The 18,239-nt window shown below is 38.4% G+C and overlaps 1 protein-coding gene across 1 annotated transcript; it reads left to right on the top strand.

Annotated features, from left to right (window-relative positions):
• Positions 1-13,582: 13,582 nt before the first annotated feature.
• LOC109438992 (olfactory receptor 11H6-like) lies at positions 13,583-14,524 on the top strand. Its single transcript, XM_019719180.3, has one exon. The coding sequence runs from the start codon at positions 13,583-13,585 to the stop codon at positions 14,522-14,524; it is 942 nt and encodes a 313-aa protein (XP_019574739.3).
• Positions 14,525-18,239: the final 3,715 nt, after the last annotated feature.

Genomic DNA, 18,239 nt, shown 5'->3' with positions numbered 1-18,239 from the left:
ACGATTGGATAAAGAAATTGTGGGAAGAAAACCAAGATGGTACAGTAGGTAAACGCTGTGCTTTCCTTCTCTCACAACCACATCAACTAATCTACAAAACAACCATTATTGAGAATCACATAAAATCAAGCTGAACTGAAGCTTTTCAACTAAGGATGCACAGAAGACATCACCTCCAAACTGGTAGGAAGATCAGAGATGTGGAATGGGCTGGTCCCACACCCGCATGTGACCATTAAAGATCGGGAGGGATATTTCAGCTGTGGGGGTCCCCCTCAACCCCCAAAGGAGTGAGAGATCCTAGCCCCATCCCACCCAGGGTTCCAGTACCAGGGAGAGAAATCCCCACAATTTCTGGTTGTGAAAACCAGCGGAGATTGTGACTGAGTGAGACAGTGCGGCTGCACTCCCAGATGCTCCAGGTGCTCCTCTTAAAGGGACTGCGCTCAGACTTACCCATCAATGGAATCACTGGCTCTGAGCTCCAGCACTGGGGCAGTGGCTGGAGAGGTGGCAGGGACGTATGGTGGTGAACTGAGTTGTCTGACTTGGGACCGGGGCTGGAGAGGCGGCTTTCTCCTGGATGAAGGAGCTGGCAGAGGCCATTGTTTCTTTGCTGAGCCCTCACCCTTCCCACATGTGGACACAGGTGGCTGCCTATCTGAGCCTCCACCATTTGTTCGCCATGCCCTGGCAATTCGAGACACTGCCCTGCCCAACTTCCAGGCCACTTCCAGTGGCTTTTTCATGCAGACCACCTGCCTTGGCTCAAGCTGCAGACTTTCCTAGGGTCTCTAAAAGGTTCCCAGATAAGCAGCATCTGGCTTGAGCCTGTCCTGTACCTCTGGCTGAGCAGCCCTAAGCCAGCACTAGTGGCAGCCGGCCTTGGTACACGGCTTGGCCTCTCAAGGTGCTTCCAAGCACAGCATGGGTGGCAGCCATCTGAGGAGTTCTTTCTGGCTCCTGCTAGGTGGCCCCAGAAGGGGGTAGGGGGGACAAGCTGTGGCTGAACTTGACCTACAGCGGAACCCCTCCAAAGTGGTCCTAGGGCTGGTGCCCCCAGGGGCCAGCTTCAAAACAAACTGGAGCATCACCCAGCCTCCTCCTAGAATGACACACCTAAGGGGCAGATTGGGCAGGCACCAGAGTCCTGCTGAGGCACATCCTGCTCTGTAGGGTCAGCCCCTGCACAACAACTCTTCCACTGTAGCCTAGGCCAGTCCTCACAATGAGTGAGCCCAAGGGGTTAGTCTCTCCCATTGATGTGCAATTATCAACCAAGGCTCAACTACAAGAGGAGGGCACACACAACCCACATGAGGGACACACCTGTAGAATGTGACTCACGTGACCAGAAAGACTGTGCCACTGAACCCCACAGCACACCTACTACATAAGGTCACTCTACTAATACTGGAAAACATAGCAGCCCTACCTAATACATAGAAACAAACACAGTAAGGCAGACAAAATGGGAAAACAAAGAAACATGTCCCAAATGAAAAAACAGAACAAAGCTCCAGAAAAAGATCTAAGTGAAATGAAGATGAGCAATCTACCAGATGCAGAGTTCCAAACACTGGTTATAAGAATGCTCAATGATCTCAGGGAGAACTTCAACAGAGAGATAGGAAGCATAAAAATGGTCAGAGAGATAGGAAGCATAACCATGAGAAAGAACCAGTCAAAAATAAAGGGTACAATAATGGAAATGAAGAATATATTAGGTTGGTGCAAAAGTAATTGTGGCTTTTGCAGTTATTTTTAACCTTTTAAACTGCAATACTTTTGCAGCAACCTAATATTACAGGGAATCAACAGTATATTAGATGAAGCAGAGGAAAACACCCAACCAGAACAGCAAAAAGAAAAAAGAATCCAACAAATTGAGGAGAGTTTAAGGTGACTCTGGGACAATATTGAGCATATCAACATTCGCATTATAGGGTTACCAGAAGGAGAAGAGAGAGAACAAGGAATTGAAAACCTATTCGAAGAAATAATGACAGATATACAAGCCCAGGAAGCACAGAGAGCCCCAAACACGATGACCCCAAACAGGACAATAACCAAGATACATCATAATTTAAATTAAAATGCCAAAGCAAAGGTTGGGCTGCCAGTTAGCTCAGTAGGTTAGAGGATGTAATCTTAACAACAAAGTTGTCAGTTCAATTCCCACATGGGATGGTGGGCTGTGCTCCCTGCAACTAGACTGAAAACAGTGACTGGACTTGAAGCTGAGCTGCACCTTCCACAACTAGATTGAAGGACAACGACTTAACTTGGAGCTGATGGGTTCTGGAAAAAACACACTGTTACCCAATAAAATTTAAAAAATAAAATAAAATAATAAATAAATAAATACATAAAATGCCAAAGGTTAAAGACAAAGAGAGAATCTTAAAAGCAGCAAGAGGAAAGCAGTTAGTTACCTACAGAGGAGCCCCAATGAGACTAGAAGCTGACTTCTCAACATAAACTTTTTTTTTTAGTTTCAGATGCACAAGACAAAGTAATACTTAGACGTTTATCATTTATATCCCTCACACTATGTGAACCCCTCTCCCCTCATCCACTATCCCTCTAACATCGCACAGAGCCATTACGTTTCCACTGTCTCTATTCCTAATGCTGTACTCTGCTTATTGTAAGTATATACACATAAGTAAATAAACATATATATATATATAAACTTGTAGTTGCCATTCATTATTGTTCAGCTTCAGCTTCAGGTGTACAGTGCAGTGATCAGGCATCTACATCATCCCTGAGGTGGTCTCCCTAATGAGACAAGTGTCCATCAGATACCCTACAAAATCTTTACAACATTATTGATTACATTCCCCAAATTAATTTTCAAAACCCCGTGGCCATCTTGTGATTACTGACTATTTTCTAATCCCCTCACCTTCCCCCTTTCCCCCACACCCCCCTGCCCATCTAGCAACCCTCAGTTTTTCCTCTATGTCTCCAAAACTGTTTCTGATTAGTTCATTCACTTATTCTTTTCTTTAGATTCCACATATAAGTGAGATCATATGGTATTTGTCTTTCTCTGTCTGACTTATTTCACTTAACGTAATGTTCTCTACGTCCCTCCATGTTGTTGCAAATGGTAAGATTTCTTTCTTCTTTATGGCTGCGTAATACTCCATTGTATAAATGTACCACAGTTTCTTAATCCAGTCATCTACCGATGGGCATTTCGGTTGTTTCCATGTCTTGGCTATTGTGTATAGTGCTGCAATAAACATAGGGGTGCATAAAGTTTTTTGAATTAGAGTTTTGGATTTCTCCGGATAGATACCTAGGAGTGGAATTGCTGGATCATAAGGCAGTTCCATTTTCAGATTTTTGAGATACCTCCATACTGTTTTCCATAGTGGCTGCACCAATCTGCAATCCCAACAACAGTGCACAAGGGTCCCCTTTTCTCCACATCCACGCCAGCACTTGTTGTTTGTTGATTTATTGATGACAGCCATTTTGACTGGGGTGAGGTGGTATCTCATTGTGGTTTTTATTTTCATTTCTCTGATGGTTAGTGAGGTTGAGCATTTTTCATATGTATGTTTGCCATCTGTATGTCCTTTTTAGAAAAATGTCTCTTCATGTCCTCTGCCCATTTTTTAATTGGGTTTTTTGTTTTTTTGGAGTGGAGTTGAGTGAGTTTTTTATAAATTTGTGATATTAACCCCTTATCAGATATATCATTGGCAAATATCTTTTCCCATTCAGTAGGATCCCTTTTTGTTTTATTGATGGTTTCCTTTGCTGTGAAAAAACTTTTCAGTTTGATGTAATCCCACATGTTTATTTTTTCTCTTACTTTCCTTGCGCGAGGGGATAAGTAAAAATCTTACTCCGGGTAATGTCTGTGAAGTTTCTTCCTATATTTTCTTCTAGGAATTTTATGGTTTCAGATCTTGCATTTAACTCTTTAAGCCATTTTGAATTTATTTTTGTATATGGTGTAAGGAGATGGTCCAGCTTCATTTTTTTGCATGTGTCTCAACAGAAACTTTTCAGGCAAGAAGGGAGGAGCAGGAAATATTCCAAGTGATGAAAAGCAACGACATACAAATTACTTTACCCATCAAAGCTATCATTTAGAATTGAAGGACAGATAAGGAGTTTCCCAGACAAGAAAAAGCTGAAAGAGTTCATCACCACCAAATCAGTATTACAAGGACTCTTAGAGGAACTTCTTTGAGCTGAGAGGTGGGTTAAGGCTGGGTGAATGGGGAAGGGATTAAGAACTACAAGTTGGTTGTTATACAGTAGTCATGGGGATATAGGGTATAGCATAAGGAATATAGTCAATAATATTGTAATAACTAGGTATGGTGCCAGGTAGGTACTAGATCTATCAGGGTGATAGATGGGAATGGGGTTGGGGACAGTGTGAAAAAAGTGAAGGCATTAAAAAAACAAATTGATAGTTAATACAGTATAGGGAATATAATCAATAATGTTGTAAAGACCATGTAAGGTGGCAGATGGGCATTGGACTTATCAGGGGGATCACTTCATAGACTGTGTCCAATGCACTATACACCTGAAGCTGAAGTAGAATAATATTGAATGTCAACTATAACTAAATATATAGGTATATATAGTCACGGAATGTGGAGTACAACATAGGGAACATAACAGGTATTACAACAGCTATATAAGATGTCAGAGGGGTAGTAGCTTGGGGAGTGGGTTATCACTTTATGAAGGGTTTAAATATCTAACTATTATGTTGCTTTGTTCACCTGAGACTAATATAAATAAATAAGTAACTAAAATTATGGTACATTTATACAATGGAGTATTACTCTGCCATAAAAAGAATGAAATCTTACCATTTGCAAAAACATGGATGGACCTAGAGAATATTATGCTAAGTAAAATGAGTCAGACTGAGAAAGACAAACACCATATGATCTAATTTATATGTAGAATATAAAGAACAGAATAAATGAACAAATAAAACAGAAATAGATTCATAGATACAGAGAACAAAGTGATGGTTGCTAGATGGGAGAGGGTTGGGGGATGGGTGAGAAATGTGAAGGAATTAGGAAGTACAAGTTGGTAGTCACAAAATAGTCATGGGGATGTGAAATACAGTATGGGAAATAATCAATAATGTTGTAGACTATGTAGTGTGTCAGATAAGTACTGGGCTTATCACGGGGATCGCTTCCTAGATTATATAAATGCCTAACCACTGTACCGTACACCTAAAACTAATATAAAATGATATTGAATGTCAACTGCTATATATATATATACACATAGATATATCCCGAGGGTGTCAAAAAGTGTATACACATGACTTGTGTATTTATCTTTTGTTATTGGTATATATTGAGTATTACAATTTTAATAGTTTTTTCCTTTCTTAAAATATGTATACTTTTTTTTGGCACCCTCTGTATATATAGTTAATGGATGTTAAGTATAGCATAAGGAATATAGTCAATGGTATTGTAATAGCTATGTATAGTATCTGATCGGTAATAGACTTGTTGGGGTTATCACTTTGTGAGGTGTATAAATGTCTAACCATTATATTGTTTTGTACTAACTAAACTAATTAAAAATTTTTAATTAAAACAATTTTTTTCAAAAACTGTCTCTGCTCTCAGAGAACTGAATTCAGATATTAGCAATCCCACTTATAAGATGTGACACCTTAAACAAATTAATTTATCTAAGCTTCAACGGCTTTACCTATAAAATAAAAATAATAGTAATATCTGACATATTGAATTATTACAGGAATTAAATTAGCTTATTCATAAAAGTTACTGATCTTACTGCCTGGCACATAACAAGCTTTCAATAAATATTGACTGCTAATATTTGTATGGCAAAGTAATAGGGCAGCTACAGGCATAGATGGACTTTTGGATCCATGTAATACATTAAAAAATGAGTAAACAAAATAGGTGTCTCTTTAATTAGGGAGAGAGGTGCAATATTCATGCCAAATGGACAGTGTAAACAGATGGAGAATCGTTGGTCCCATGTGAGAAAGGGATTATTAGATGTTTGAAATAAACTCATCCAAGGATGCGTCCCCAGGGTCATGTCCAGCCACCTGAGGAAAACTCAGCAGAGGCCCTTTAGGGAAGCTGGCTTTGACCTATCAATAGTTTCACTGGGGACAGTGGAGAATCCAAGCTTTTATTCTTCTCATTTTATTCTTCTCAGGTAGGGGACAGGGGATGGTGGCACGTGGAAACACACCTTTTCTAATTTCAAAAAAAACCACAATACATTTCCCCAAGTACACTGAAAGTGAATGCACCAGGGACAGAACTCTGAGATCCAGGGGAAATGAAGAGCAGGGGAAGGCTTATCTACACACAGTTTCCTTTTCCCAATCAGTGCCTGAATCAACTCCTTGAACAAAGGGCAGATTCCCATATTTTGTGAAAGTGGGACGGAGAAAAATATGTGTTATATTTTGAGTCCGGAAATGTAAGTTTGAAAAGTATCTTTCTAACTTTCTAGTCGAAAAAGAAACCATTACTTTCAAATTTTGTCAACTGAAAAGGGAGGAAAAAAGATATGTATACTGCCCTCATTTCATCCTTTTCTAACTATTGCCGTGGTTTTTGTGAGCTTTAGTCTAAACTACAGTATTTTCCTGGAAATAAAATTTACTGAAGAAAAGTAAAACCCAAACTGGAAACTAATATTTTCCTTTTTGTTTCTTTTAGGGAGTAAAAAGTAGACTTAGGATAAGGTATGACTCCTTCCAATGGGAAATGAATAACAACACAAAGCCTCTCCAGAAGCTGAAGGCTACCGTTTCTCACAATGTTGCATTCAAATATTTAAACTTAACTTCTAATCTCTGCCCTAGGTTTATGACATGGTTTTGGTCACCCAAAGTAAAATATCGCCTTCAAGATACTCTGTTGGGAATTTACCCTTTCTCCTCAACCCTGGCACAGAGTTTATTGGCTTGAAATCCAAGTAGCAAGTTAAAAGGAGATGATATCCTCTTGAGTGGTAAGTCAAACATGACACAAATAGTGGGCTTCCTATCACCTTGGGACTTTCCAGGAAGAGTAAAGTTCATAAAAAGAGTAAGTACCTGCAAAGAGCAATATTTTATAATAATTATTTTTACAGATTATAAAAGTAATATATGCTACTTGTAGAAATTTTGAGATATACAGACATGTATAAAGAAGAAAACTATATATCCCATCATCTGACTTTCAAAAACATACCATTATTAATTTTAAGTTTTATTTCCTCCCGGGAATTGTCCTATTTCCTTATATTGTTTACTTTTTCTACAGAAATATATATAAAGAACTACATAAACCCTTGCTACACAAGTATAGTGTTAAGTATAAAGAATTTTATAAACCTTTACTACTCAAAAAATCAGCAATACCTTATTGCTTATTAGAAATTTATAATCCCAAGCCCCATCCATTCCTTTTGACTTAGAATCTGTTTTTTAACGTGATCCCTGGAAATTCTTATGCACTGCTATGGTGAACATGCTCATTATTCATTTTTCTACACCTCTGATTGTTATTTAATGGGTATAAATGTTTTAAAAGCTCTGAGTATTTCCAAACTGCCGTCCTGAAAAAAAAATTTACAAGTTTATATTCTCTCCAACAGTTCTGAGTGTCATTTCCTTGCCAACACTGGTATCGTTATTATTCATCTATGCTCATTTGAAAAACAAAAGAATTATACTTTTCATATTTAAATTAAAAACCTTCATCTACAAATGCAGAGGTTATAGATTTAAGTCCCACAATTTATACTGAAATTTCATATTCACTTGTTAAAATGCCCCTTACTTTTATTGAAAGAATATTTCTAATTGTTAAGACATTTCACCACGCAGGAATAAAAATATGTGTCCTAAAACATCTCTTACATTGAAAAGTATACAAGAATACAGTAGGCACTCTGTAAACTTTTGTTGAGTTTTTTAAATGGCTTAGGCCAGTAATCAGCTATAAAGCCAAGTAAATTTCAGAAGGTAAGCTTGGAAAGATGGTATCTACCACATAAAGTATTCGATAAATGATAGCAAAGTGATACTTAATAGAAAATGAACTAAATTTCATGATTGACAGCAATCAAAAAATTAACGCTATTCTTTAAAAATATTTTACTGAAAATATGTTATGAAATATTCTCCTTTACGTATACAAGTACAAAATTATATAAAATAGGTAGTATTGTAGCTAGTTCTTAAATTTTCCAGGGTCAGAAATCCCAAGCCATATTATATTAACAATAACTCTAAGGAAAAAAAAATAAACAGAGAGAGAGAAAGAAAGAGACGAACAGAAACATATGAAAAGACTAGTGAAATAAAGTGATTGTAAAGAAAGATGAGTTTCTCTAAGGAATTTAGTGAGATTTTCACTGGATTAATACCTAACAAGAAGGTCTTTCCAACACCAGCTGATAGCATTGTGGTGAGAGGGTCTCCTTGCTTGCAAGGTTTATGAGCTGAAAGAAAAAGACTGGGCCTCTGGATAAAGAAAGGCACGGGACCCATCATCCAAATTGAAAAATGTACAGCTCCAAAGGATGATCTCCTTTCCAAAAGAAGGGGGACAAATGTATAAAAGAAAATTGACATGAAAATCACCTAAAGCAGCACTCAATTATTTTAAATAAGCTTAACTTCTTAGACCTAGGCAAATTATATCCCAGGATGCAGAGAGAATTTATGGATGCGATTTCAAAACCACTAATGGTGTCTTTAAAGAATTCTGGAAAATGAAAAAAAAAATTAAACTGAAATTGAAGAAGGGTATCTGTTTAAAGTACAAAATTTGCTTCTAAATTTTTTTTCATAAACCATCTGTTTAATAACATAGGCCAGAATGTTTTCCAGAGATACGAGGTCATTTTCATCACCTTTGTATTAGTTTTAGCTTAGTCATCTATCTACAATTGTTGATAATAATAGACGCTAACCTAGAAAAAGTTTTAAGTGATCTAAAAAAAACTTTTCTCATGTACTATATAATATTTTAATCAAAGACATAGGTGAAACTCAAAAGAAATTTTATAAAATTTATAGCTAATCAAAATAGAAAAGAAAGCTAATATTTGAAAGTCTTAAAATCTTAATAGACTGAAATATTTGGTGAAATTTAGCAATTAACCTCCCTCACTTCAAAAACTCAATGACACAAACATTAGATGGGGCCAATCTGGCTTTAAAGAAATTCTTGTGAACAAACTCCAAGGGCTTCTGTTAAATGAAAACTCAATAAAAATCAAAAGAGTCAAGTTACTGCCCAAATAAGCTAATATGGATTTAAGTCTGCATGGGTTTCTAGAGCAAAAGAGATTACTACAGTAACACAGTATGAGAAGTTTGTGTTCAGTTTTAGTAAGATCACGTCTTCAGAAAGATATGAACAATCAAAATAAGGCAACCAGCATGGAAGCACCCTGGAAATTATGTCATATTCAATTGAAGAAAACAAAAATGCGTATTGTAAATTGAGACGATTCAAAGAACACATGAGTACCTTCTTCAAATATATTTAAGTGCTGCTGTGTAGACTTTATTCTGAGCATCTGTATAATGGAGTTGAAAGAACACGAATCTGCCCGCGCTGCCACTTACTGCCTTCCTGTGGCTCTATTATTACTGCCATAATAGTTGGAAGAGTAAGAAGGATAATGCATGTTCAAAATCCTATCAGAGTGTGTGCACGTGATGGGCATGTAATAAGTGTTAACTCTGAGGGAGAAGTAAGACCAAGAGGCTAAATCAAGTGGCCCAAGAATGTGAGAGAGAACAAGGAAGTTTATTACAGCTTCTAAAAATGAAAGCTGTTCTGCCTCTCAGTGAGCTCTTTGTCATGGATTATTCCACCAGAAGCTAGATGACCAACTAACAAGAAAGTAAAAGAGACAGGCTCTTGCTGCTGGTAGAAAGGGATACTAGAGAACTTCTAAAGTTTCTTCCTGCTCCAAAATTCAGTGAGTTCAGATCAATAAAAAATTGTGATTTTTGTAAATCCTATTCTAATCCATGATTTCTCTGAGGCCAGTGAATATAAGCAATATATTATTCTAAGAAATAGAAGGCTAGACTTGACAGTTTTTTAATTTCCTCCAGAGTACAAGAGGAAACAGGTGAACATGGAACAGAATTCAATTATTCCCTTAAATGAGTCCCTAGGACATAACACACCAAATCAATTGTCCTTTATGCTACAAAAACAATTGGAAAATAGAGACTCAGGCAGGCAGTTGTAGAAACGGGATAACATATCTAACTGATGGAAAAAAATCAAATCATAAGAGCAATGATAAATCAAAGGCTCTAACAAATGCAAGGAAATAATCACTTCTATCCGCTTTGTATGTCTCCTCAGTGTCTATAGCTGCTTCTTAGTATCTTCTCTGTTTTTTTTTTTAAGTTCTTTTCATTTTACTTCTTTAAGTTAATTTTTTATCTTCATCTTATATAAATGGATGAAGGGTGATCTGCCTCAGGTTATGAATAACCTGAGGAGCTAAATACTGCAGATCACAAAAGTCAGGTAAGAGTAAAATCACTACAAATAACTAACTGCCTGCCCTGTCCTTCTCACTTCCGTTTATTTGAGAGGGATCACCTCCTCTTTTTTTAAGTACTGCCATGAAATAACACCTGCACCATGTCACTTTCAATGTCCAGTTGATGTCATTTTATGACCACATTTGAGGATATATTACGTTCAGCTCTTGAAGTTGAACTATGTTGTGTGGTACGTATTTGTATGCCTTTTAACTATCCTCATTATGAAAAAATAAGATAGCCATATAAAAGGGAAAAGGCATAATTCTACCTAAATGGTATGATTGAAGGATGCTAGGAAGGCCCCACCTCCTTTCCTTCAGATGATTTGGTGATGTCCATAGCACCAACAGTCACTCATTAATTTGATGAATTTTTCCCTGGGATGCGTGACATTTTAGACACATTTTTGCTGGAGGTCCTCTAAAATGGTGACAAAACAGTAAAATAGGCGCCAAAAACCATGGCACTCTTGTCCTGACCCTGTCACTTACTGGGTTGGGACTTCAGGCATTTAATCTTTTTGAGTCTTTATCTCCTCATATGTGAAATAAAGGCAATAATCCTTGTTACGGCCCCTACAGAGTAATTAAGAAAGCCCCCCCAACACCAAAAAAAAAAAAAAAAAAATACATGTTAGACATAAGGGTTAATTGTTCAAAAGCAATTCGTTTCAAACCCCTTCCCAAAGAGTAAGTTGCCACCTATGAACCTCCATGGACAGGAAGCAGCTATTGCCCAGTGTTTGACTTTCTCTGTCACATGACTGATGTAGAGAATCCTATTAGCTTGTCATATCCTACAACTGCGTCTGCAAAGCTTGAACCGTAGCCCCCAATCACAGGAGAACAGCGGGTGCCCCTTTCTATGAGCCACAAACTCTGGGCCTGGAAATAGGACTAGAGTCAATTTTCTTCATTTTGATATCCCAGCCCTAATTGCATTCGGGAAGGGATTAATACCTCCCTGATGGCACAGCTGAAAAAAACCTCATAGTTCAAAGGTTGGGGTGCCCTCTTGGAATACCCTAGATTTCTATGTGCTGTTGTGGTTATAATGAGTAAAAGGAACTTGCAGGCCTGTGACTGACCTGGGTCTACAAGTTTCCCCCAGTAAATGCTGCTCCAGTAAATTTGGTATATGTGCCATCTTGTCATATGCCCTTGTGCACGTAATATGGAAAATGAGAGCCGCTAAAATTTTCACAGATGTTGGGTTTATGTTTATGCATGAGTTTGCTGGACTTTTTTTTCCAGAGAACGAATGTTGTTAAGAAAAACTGAACAGAGAATTTGAGCTCTGAGCTTCTAGAAGGGAGAAGGAGGAAAATGATAGATCAAACAGACGATAAGCCCATATTCCAAACTTCTTCTGGGTTAAACTTTGTTTAGGTCAAGGCCTAAAATTCAGATAAACTTCTCCCTGTTCCCCTGTCTACAGAAGAATAGCCAGGCTTTCTCCAGGGATGAATAAACCACAAAATCAAAGAATGCCAGAGAGAAAAAAGGTTGCACCGATAACCTGATTTCCATCTGCCTGTTTTGAAATAGAATTTGTGGTGCTCCTCTGTTACTATCATTTGAGTACAGTTCATCCTCGTTTCCCAGGAAATCCCACAGGTTTTCCTGGGATATGGGGGGAAAGGAGGAGGTAGTGTGGGAAGGGATCACCCAGTTTCATAGGATCAAAACTAGGTGGCCTTAATACAAACTCCTGTGTCAGGGAAATGATCTCATCATTTAAGGCTATCATGGTATCCCTACCAGGGAAGACAGTCTATAAAGAAGAAAATGAGAGCTCTGGTGTGTTTGACTGGAAAAAAGAAAAAAAAAAAAGTCTTAAAAGGAAGCTTATTCGGGAGTTATATCCTCAGTGGTCTGAGAAGACTGAGGAGTGCTCTCCTATTCACGCATGCGCGTTTACACACACGTACTTAGGTCATCACATGGCTAAAATTCCACAAGCAAAAACATTCTTTGGCATTTTGAAATCAGTTTAATTTATAAAGAATAACAAGAAAGTATAACATCTAGCGAGCATAATAATCCCTAAACAGTTTGTAATAGTTTATATTTCTGTAGCATTTTATAATTTGCAAACTGCTCTTGCATATATTATTTCAAGCAGTTCTCATGTCATCCTTGCTCATATTTCATCATTATTCATATGTCATCATATATCATCATTATTCATATTTCACAGAGAAAGTAACATAGTCTCAGAGGTTAAGTCCTTTCCTGAGTAAATACTCCTCAGAAAGTAGCAGAGCCAAATCCCATGCTCTACCACACTAGGGGATTCCAAACCCGAGCTGGAACCCAGAAATCTACACCTTTCCAAAGCTCCCCCATATGATTCTGATAATATCAAAATCTGGAGCCCGGGTACTACACCATCCTACAAAGAGAGAATAGACAATAATGCCCTATACATACAAGGTCACTTAATGTAGCTCAATTGTAACTTGCTTAAAGTCACTCTGGTTATTTTCATAACTGGCTTCAAAGCTTCACGTTCTCTCCTTTATGTCACTCAACTGACATTACTGTTTTGTTCAGTAAATACACCAATTCTAATTTTTTTAATAATTGAATTGCCCATGTCGAGGGTTGCATCTCCATTTAGCTCTAGCCAGCCACCTATCTGTATTGTCTAGACCAGTGTTCTCGAAAGTTGGGTTCACCAGGAACCCAAGATGGGACACAGAAAGAAAATATCTGAAATTCTATTTGTATTTTAATTCTAAGAAAGCTTTTTTCCCAAATCTTTACCAATATTTACTATATTGATTGACAGTAGTTTGTACATAGTTTAAAAGTAAATAGTCATATATAAAAGAGTATATGCAACAACTGTATTGTTGGGATGCCCACAAAAAATAGAAACCACTGGTCTAGGCCCCCTCTCCTATGAGCAGGAAAATGTGCTCGCTCTCCTGGGGAGAACTCAGGAGGCATAATTCACTTTGTATATGTAATTTCTGCTGCAATCCTCACAGGATGGAAGGAAATGACCGCAGAAGCCAGAAATATTTCCTACATTGTGACTGAGTTCATTCTATTGGGCTTTCCTTGCCGCTGGGAAATACAGATCTTCCTTTTTTCAATATTCTTTGTGACTTACATCCTGACCCTCGTCGGAAACATGGCCATCGTGTGTGCAGTGCGCTGGGATCCCCGGCTCCACACCCCGATGTACATTCTGCTGGCCAACTTCTCCTTCCTGGAGATCTGCTACGTCAACTCTGATATGCCCAACATGCTGGCCAACTTCCTCTCCCAGACCAAAAGCATCTCTTTTGCTCGTTGCCTCCTCCAGCTGTACTTCTTCTTCTCATTGGGCACAACCGAATGCTTATTTCTGTCCATCATGGCCTATGACCGGTTCCTGGCCATCTGCCGCCCCCTGCACTACCCCACCATCATGACTATTAAGTTCTGCAGCAGCCTGGTCATCTTTTGCTGGGTGTATGGTTTCCTCTGGTTTCTGATTCCAGTGATACTTGTTACCCAGTTACCATTTTGTGGCCCAAATGTGATTGATGACTTTCTGTGTGACCTGGGTCCTCTGCTGGCCCTGGCTTCAGCCTGTGTCCCAATTCCAGGGACTGTTCTCATATGTGGCACCATGAGCTCCCTGCTCATCTTTGCCACCTTTTTCTACATTATCGGCTCCTATACCCTGGTGCTGAGGGCCGTAATGCAGGTGCCCTCAGTTGCTGGCCGGAAGAAGGCCTTTTCCACCTGCTCCTCGCATCTGGCCGTTGTATTTCTATTCTATGGCTCCGTCATGATGACATATGTGAGCCCAGGCTCAGGACAAGCCAAGGGCATGCAGAAGTTCACAACTTTGTTCTACTCAGTTTTGACCCCTTTTTTCAACCCCATGATCTACAGCCTTCGGAATAAAGAAATGAAGGATGCCTTGAAGAAAGTTCTAGGAGGTTCCTAAAATTGGTCTGTGATGTTAGTGAGTTATTCCCACATGAGTTCAGGCTGTGAGCCTCATGTCAGTGACCAGCTGGAAAACTGGAAAGTAGATGTGAACTTTTTGAAGAAGGCATTTCAAAATCCTCAATGCCAGGTCATCAGTGAAGCCTTTCCCCAGGCAGAATTAATTCTCTTCCATAGCACATTACTTGTACTTCTATTTTACATGTCTTTCATTCTTTCTTGTATTATAGTTAGCTGTGCACAAATTTGTCTCCACATGCCTCCCCATCCTTATTAGATTGTGAGTTTTTTAAAAGCAGGAACTATGCTTTATTAATTTCTGTAATTCCAGAACCCAGCACAGTACTTAGCACAGTGTCAGTAATGTCAATTCAAATAAAACAAATGTATCATTCATATTTCTTCACTAGATTCTATCATTCTTGACATTCAGGACAATGTCTAAAGAAACTACGCAAACTCTGCAACAATCTGTATTTTATATGTCCTATGGATTAAATGAAAAGAACTTTCCTAGAAAAATATGAGATCAATCTGAACTGGTTGGACCAATCACTAAATGATAATCAAATCAAAGAAAAAGTTTCACCAGATGAAAGTTAATGTCTAGTAAATTTAAGAAATTACCTGCTTCCTAGCCTTCATAAACCCCTCTGTCTAATTCTGTAACTGCTTTATTTCATTTTCTTCTTACTAACCATGCTTCCACTCCCACACATTTTAAAATATATACAACTTTTATCACTAAAATGTGGTTTTGGGATCATCAGCTGGGCCTCACTGGGGATTTTTTTTTGTTTTGTTTTGTTTTTAAGTTTATTGAGGTGACAATGGTTAGTAAAGTTACATAGGTTTCAGGTGTACAATTCCATAATACATCATCTACATATCACATTGTGTGTTCACCACCCAAAGTCAGTTCTCCTTCCAACTGGGGAGCTTTTCAATAGGCAGGATCTCGGATCTCAGGACCCAAACTCAGGTCTGTTGACGCAGAATCTGAATTTTATCATCAGTTGGAAAACCACTGATTTACAACAGATTCTCTGAGTGGCTCACAGTAATAACACCCACAAATAGGACTTTCTATTGACACCTACCTCCACCTGAGCAGTGGTTCCCAACTACTTGACTCAGAATTAGGGGTTGGGCCTAGGCACAGGTATTTTGAAAACTCTCCAGGACATTCTAATACACAGAGAGGGTTGGGAACTACTGCATTCACATATAGGAATTTCTAAACTCTATAATAACACATAATGAGACCACCCCCACATTCCTTTTCAAGAGCCACCTTGGTGCAAATCAACCAAATTGAATATTAGACAGCAATAAGACATGTTTTAACACAAGTACAATAACCATTGCTTTGACTAAAAAAAATTACATCCAACATAAAGAAGTCTCTTTTGAATGATTTTACATCTTACATTTGGGAGATTACGCATAGTAAAAAAGAAGAGAGAATATGAAAAACTATTCTGGCGTTGTACTTTGAGGTGACCCAAATCAGCACTATTTCTTTCCTGCCCTCAGAGAGACCACAACCCAGTGATGGAAATAAACTTTCCTAATTTCTTTGTTGATTTATTTGTTTTGTAACAACTTGATTAAAATATAGTTCATATACCATAAAATTCATCCTTTTAAAAGTGAACAATTCCATTTTTTTAGTTTATTTGCATAGTCATGCAACCTTCACCACTAACAAAGTTTAGATGTTTTCATCACCCAAAAAGAAATCTCATACCCATTAGCAGTCACTTCCTATTCCCCTCTTCTTTTAGCCCCTGGCAACCACTTTTCTACTTTCTGTTTCTATGGATTTTGCCTATTCTGAGCATTTCATGTAAATGGAATCATATGATGTGTGGCCTTTGTGGCTGGCTTCTTTCACTTAGCATAATGTTTATCCATGAACAATTCATCCATATTGTAGCACGCGTATTTTATTCATTTCTTTTCTTTGTCGAATAATATTCCATTGCATGCTTAGCCTAGTGGTCAGATCATGATTGCACAGAGATTTCCTTAAATGCCTTTAACTAATAGGTTATCCACTCTTTGCTGAGGGGCTTTGTGTTTTGTGCTCCAGCAGTTTAAAATTCTGCCTTGGTCTTCATTCCCTACTTGTGCAGGGCCTCAAATGTAGCCATCGGTAAACATTAGGGCCTTCTTAAGTCTTCCTTACAAAAGTGTACAGCACTACACATGCGTGTGTCATCCTAGATTTTCAGGAATGTTTGAGCATTTCAAAGATTACTGTGGACATCTCATTCCCCTGATCTTCCTTTTAAGTTTTTTGTCTCGCCTCCTATTTGTCCCAACTGACACCATTGCTTCAGGCAGCTACAATATTAAACAACTGCCATTGGCTGTTTTCAATAATACCACAGGGATAAGGCTTTTCCCACTGAGCAAGCTCTGATTTAGGCTAAATTACAAGCGCTGCAAATAAGGCTTTTCCAGAGAGTTGTAAAACAGGTCAAACAGTGAGAGTTCTCTGTGGATGGGGCTTTTTGAGGAGCTCCAAACCCAGCCTTCCCTCTCCAGTGGCTGCTAGTCTGCTGGTTTCCATAGATATCATGGTTACAAGATTGCTGTTTTCTACGGCTAGTGTGGAGCTATAGAAAATGCAAACTCATGTATAGTGAAAGATCAGTGGTTAATTGGCGAGTGAGGGAGGAAGGGAGGGATAGCAGGAAGGGATTGCAAAGGGGCATGATGATTGAAGATGATTATGTTCACAATCTTAATTATGGAAATAGTGTCAGAGATATATTAGGTTGGTACAAAAGTAATTGCGGTTTAAAAAGTTAAAAATAATTGCAAAAACCGCAGTAATTTTTGCACCAGTTCAGGCAATTAAGTTCACGAGCTCATCCTAGAAAAAGTGCTACATACCTCATTGTTGAATATCACTATGGTCACCTTCGAAGTACTCCCCTTGGGAAGCTGTGCATCGATGCCGGTGCCTAGTCCACCCTTCAAATTTTGGGACTCTTTTTCTGGAATGGCCATCAGAACTGTCATCATATTACTCTTGATGTCCTGAATGTCATCAAAATGTCTTCCTTTCAATATTTTCTTTATCTTTGGGTAAAGAAAGAAGTCACTGGGGGCCAGATCAGGTGAGTAGGGAGGGTGTTCCAATACAGTTATTTGTTTACTGGCTAATAACTCTCTCACAGACAGTGCCATGTGAGCTGGTGCATTGTCGTGATGCAAGAGCCATGAATTGCTGGCGGAAAGTTCAGGTTGTCTAACTTTTTCACGCAGACTTTGCAGCATTTCCAAATAGTAAACTTGGTTAACTGTTTGTCCAGTTGGTACAAATTCATAATGAATATCCCTCTGATATCAAAAAAGGTTAGCAATATCGGTGCAACAAGTTCGTGAACTTAATTTTCAGACCTTCATATATATGAAAACTTATCAAATCACACACTTTGTATACAGTTTATACCACCATAAGACTGTTTCAAAAATAAAATAAGTATTCTCAGATCAACTCCAGAGATGGGCAAGGACTATAAAAAGGACAGAAAAGAGGCCAAGAGTAGTACTGATGAACACTGTTCATTGATCAACCCTCCACACCTGCCTTTCTGGTCACTTCACAGTATTTGACTCTTTCACTGAAAGTCATTCACATTAGATGCTATTTTACACTTAAGGTAAAATTACTCCTTTGACACATATTTTTTTGAGCT

This window comes from Rhinolophus sinicus, chromosome 3 (assembly GCF_057876585.1).
Source record: "Rhinolophus sinicus isolate RSI-liver-muscle chromosome 3, RSI-T2T, whole genome shotgun sequence".
Taxonomy (NCBI): Eukaryota; Metazoa; Chordata; class Mammalia; order Chiroptera; family Rhinolophidae; genus Rhinolophus; species Rhinolophus sinicus.
Note: the sequence above shows the minus strand (reverse complement) of the source record. Positions and strands in the feature narration are given on the sequence as shown.

Coding starts and splice junctions, on each gene's coding strand:
- LOC109438992 (XM_019719180.3), top strand. CDS start 13,583: ATGACCGCAGAAGCCAGAAATATTTCCTACATTGTGACTGAGTTCATT.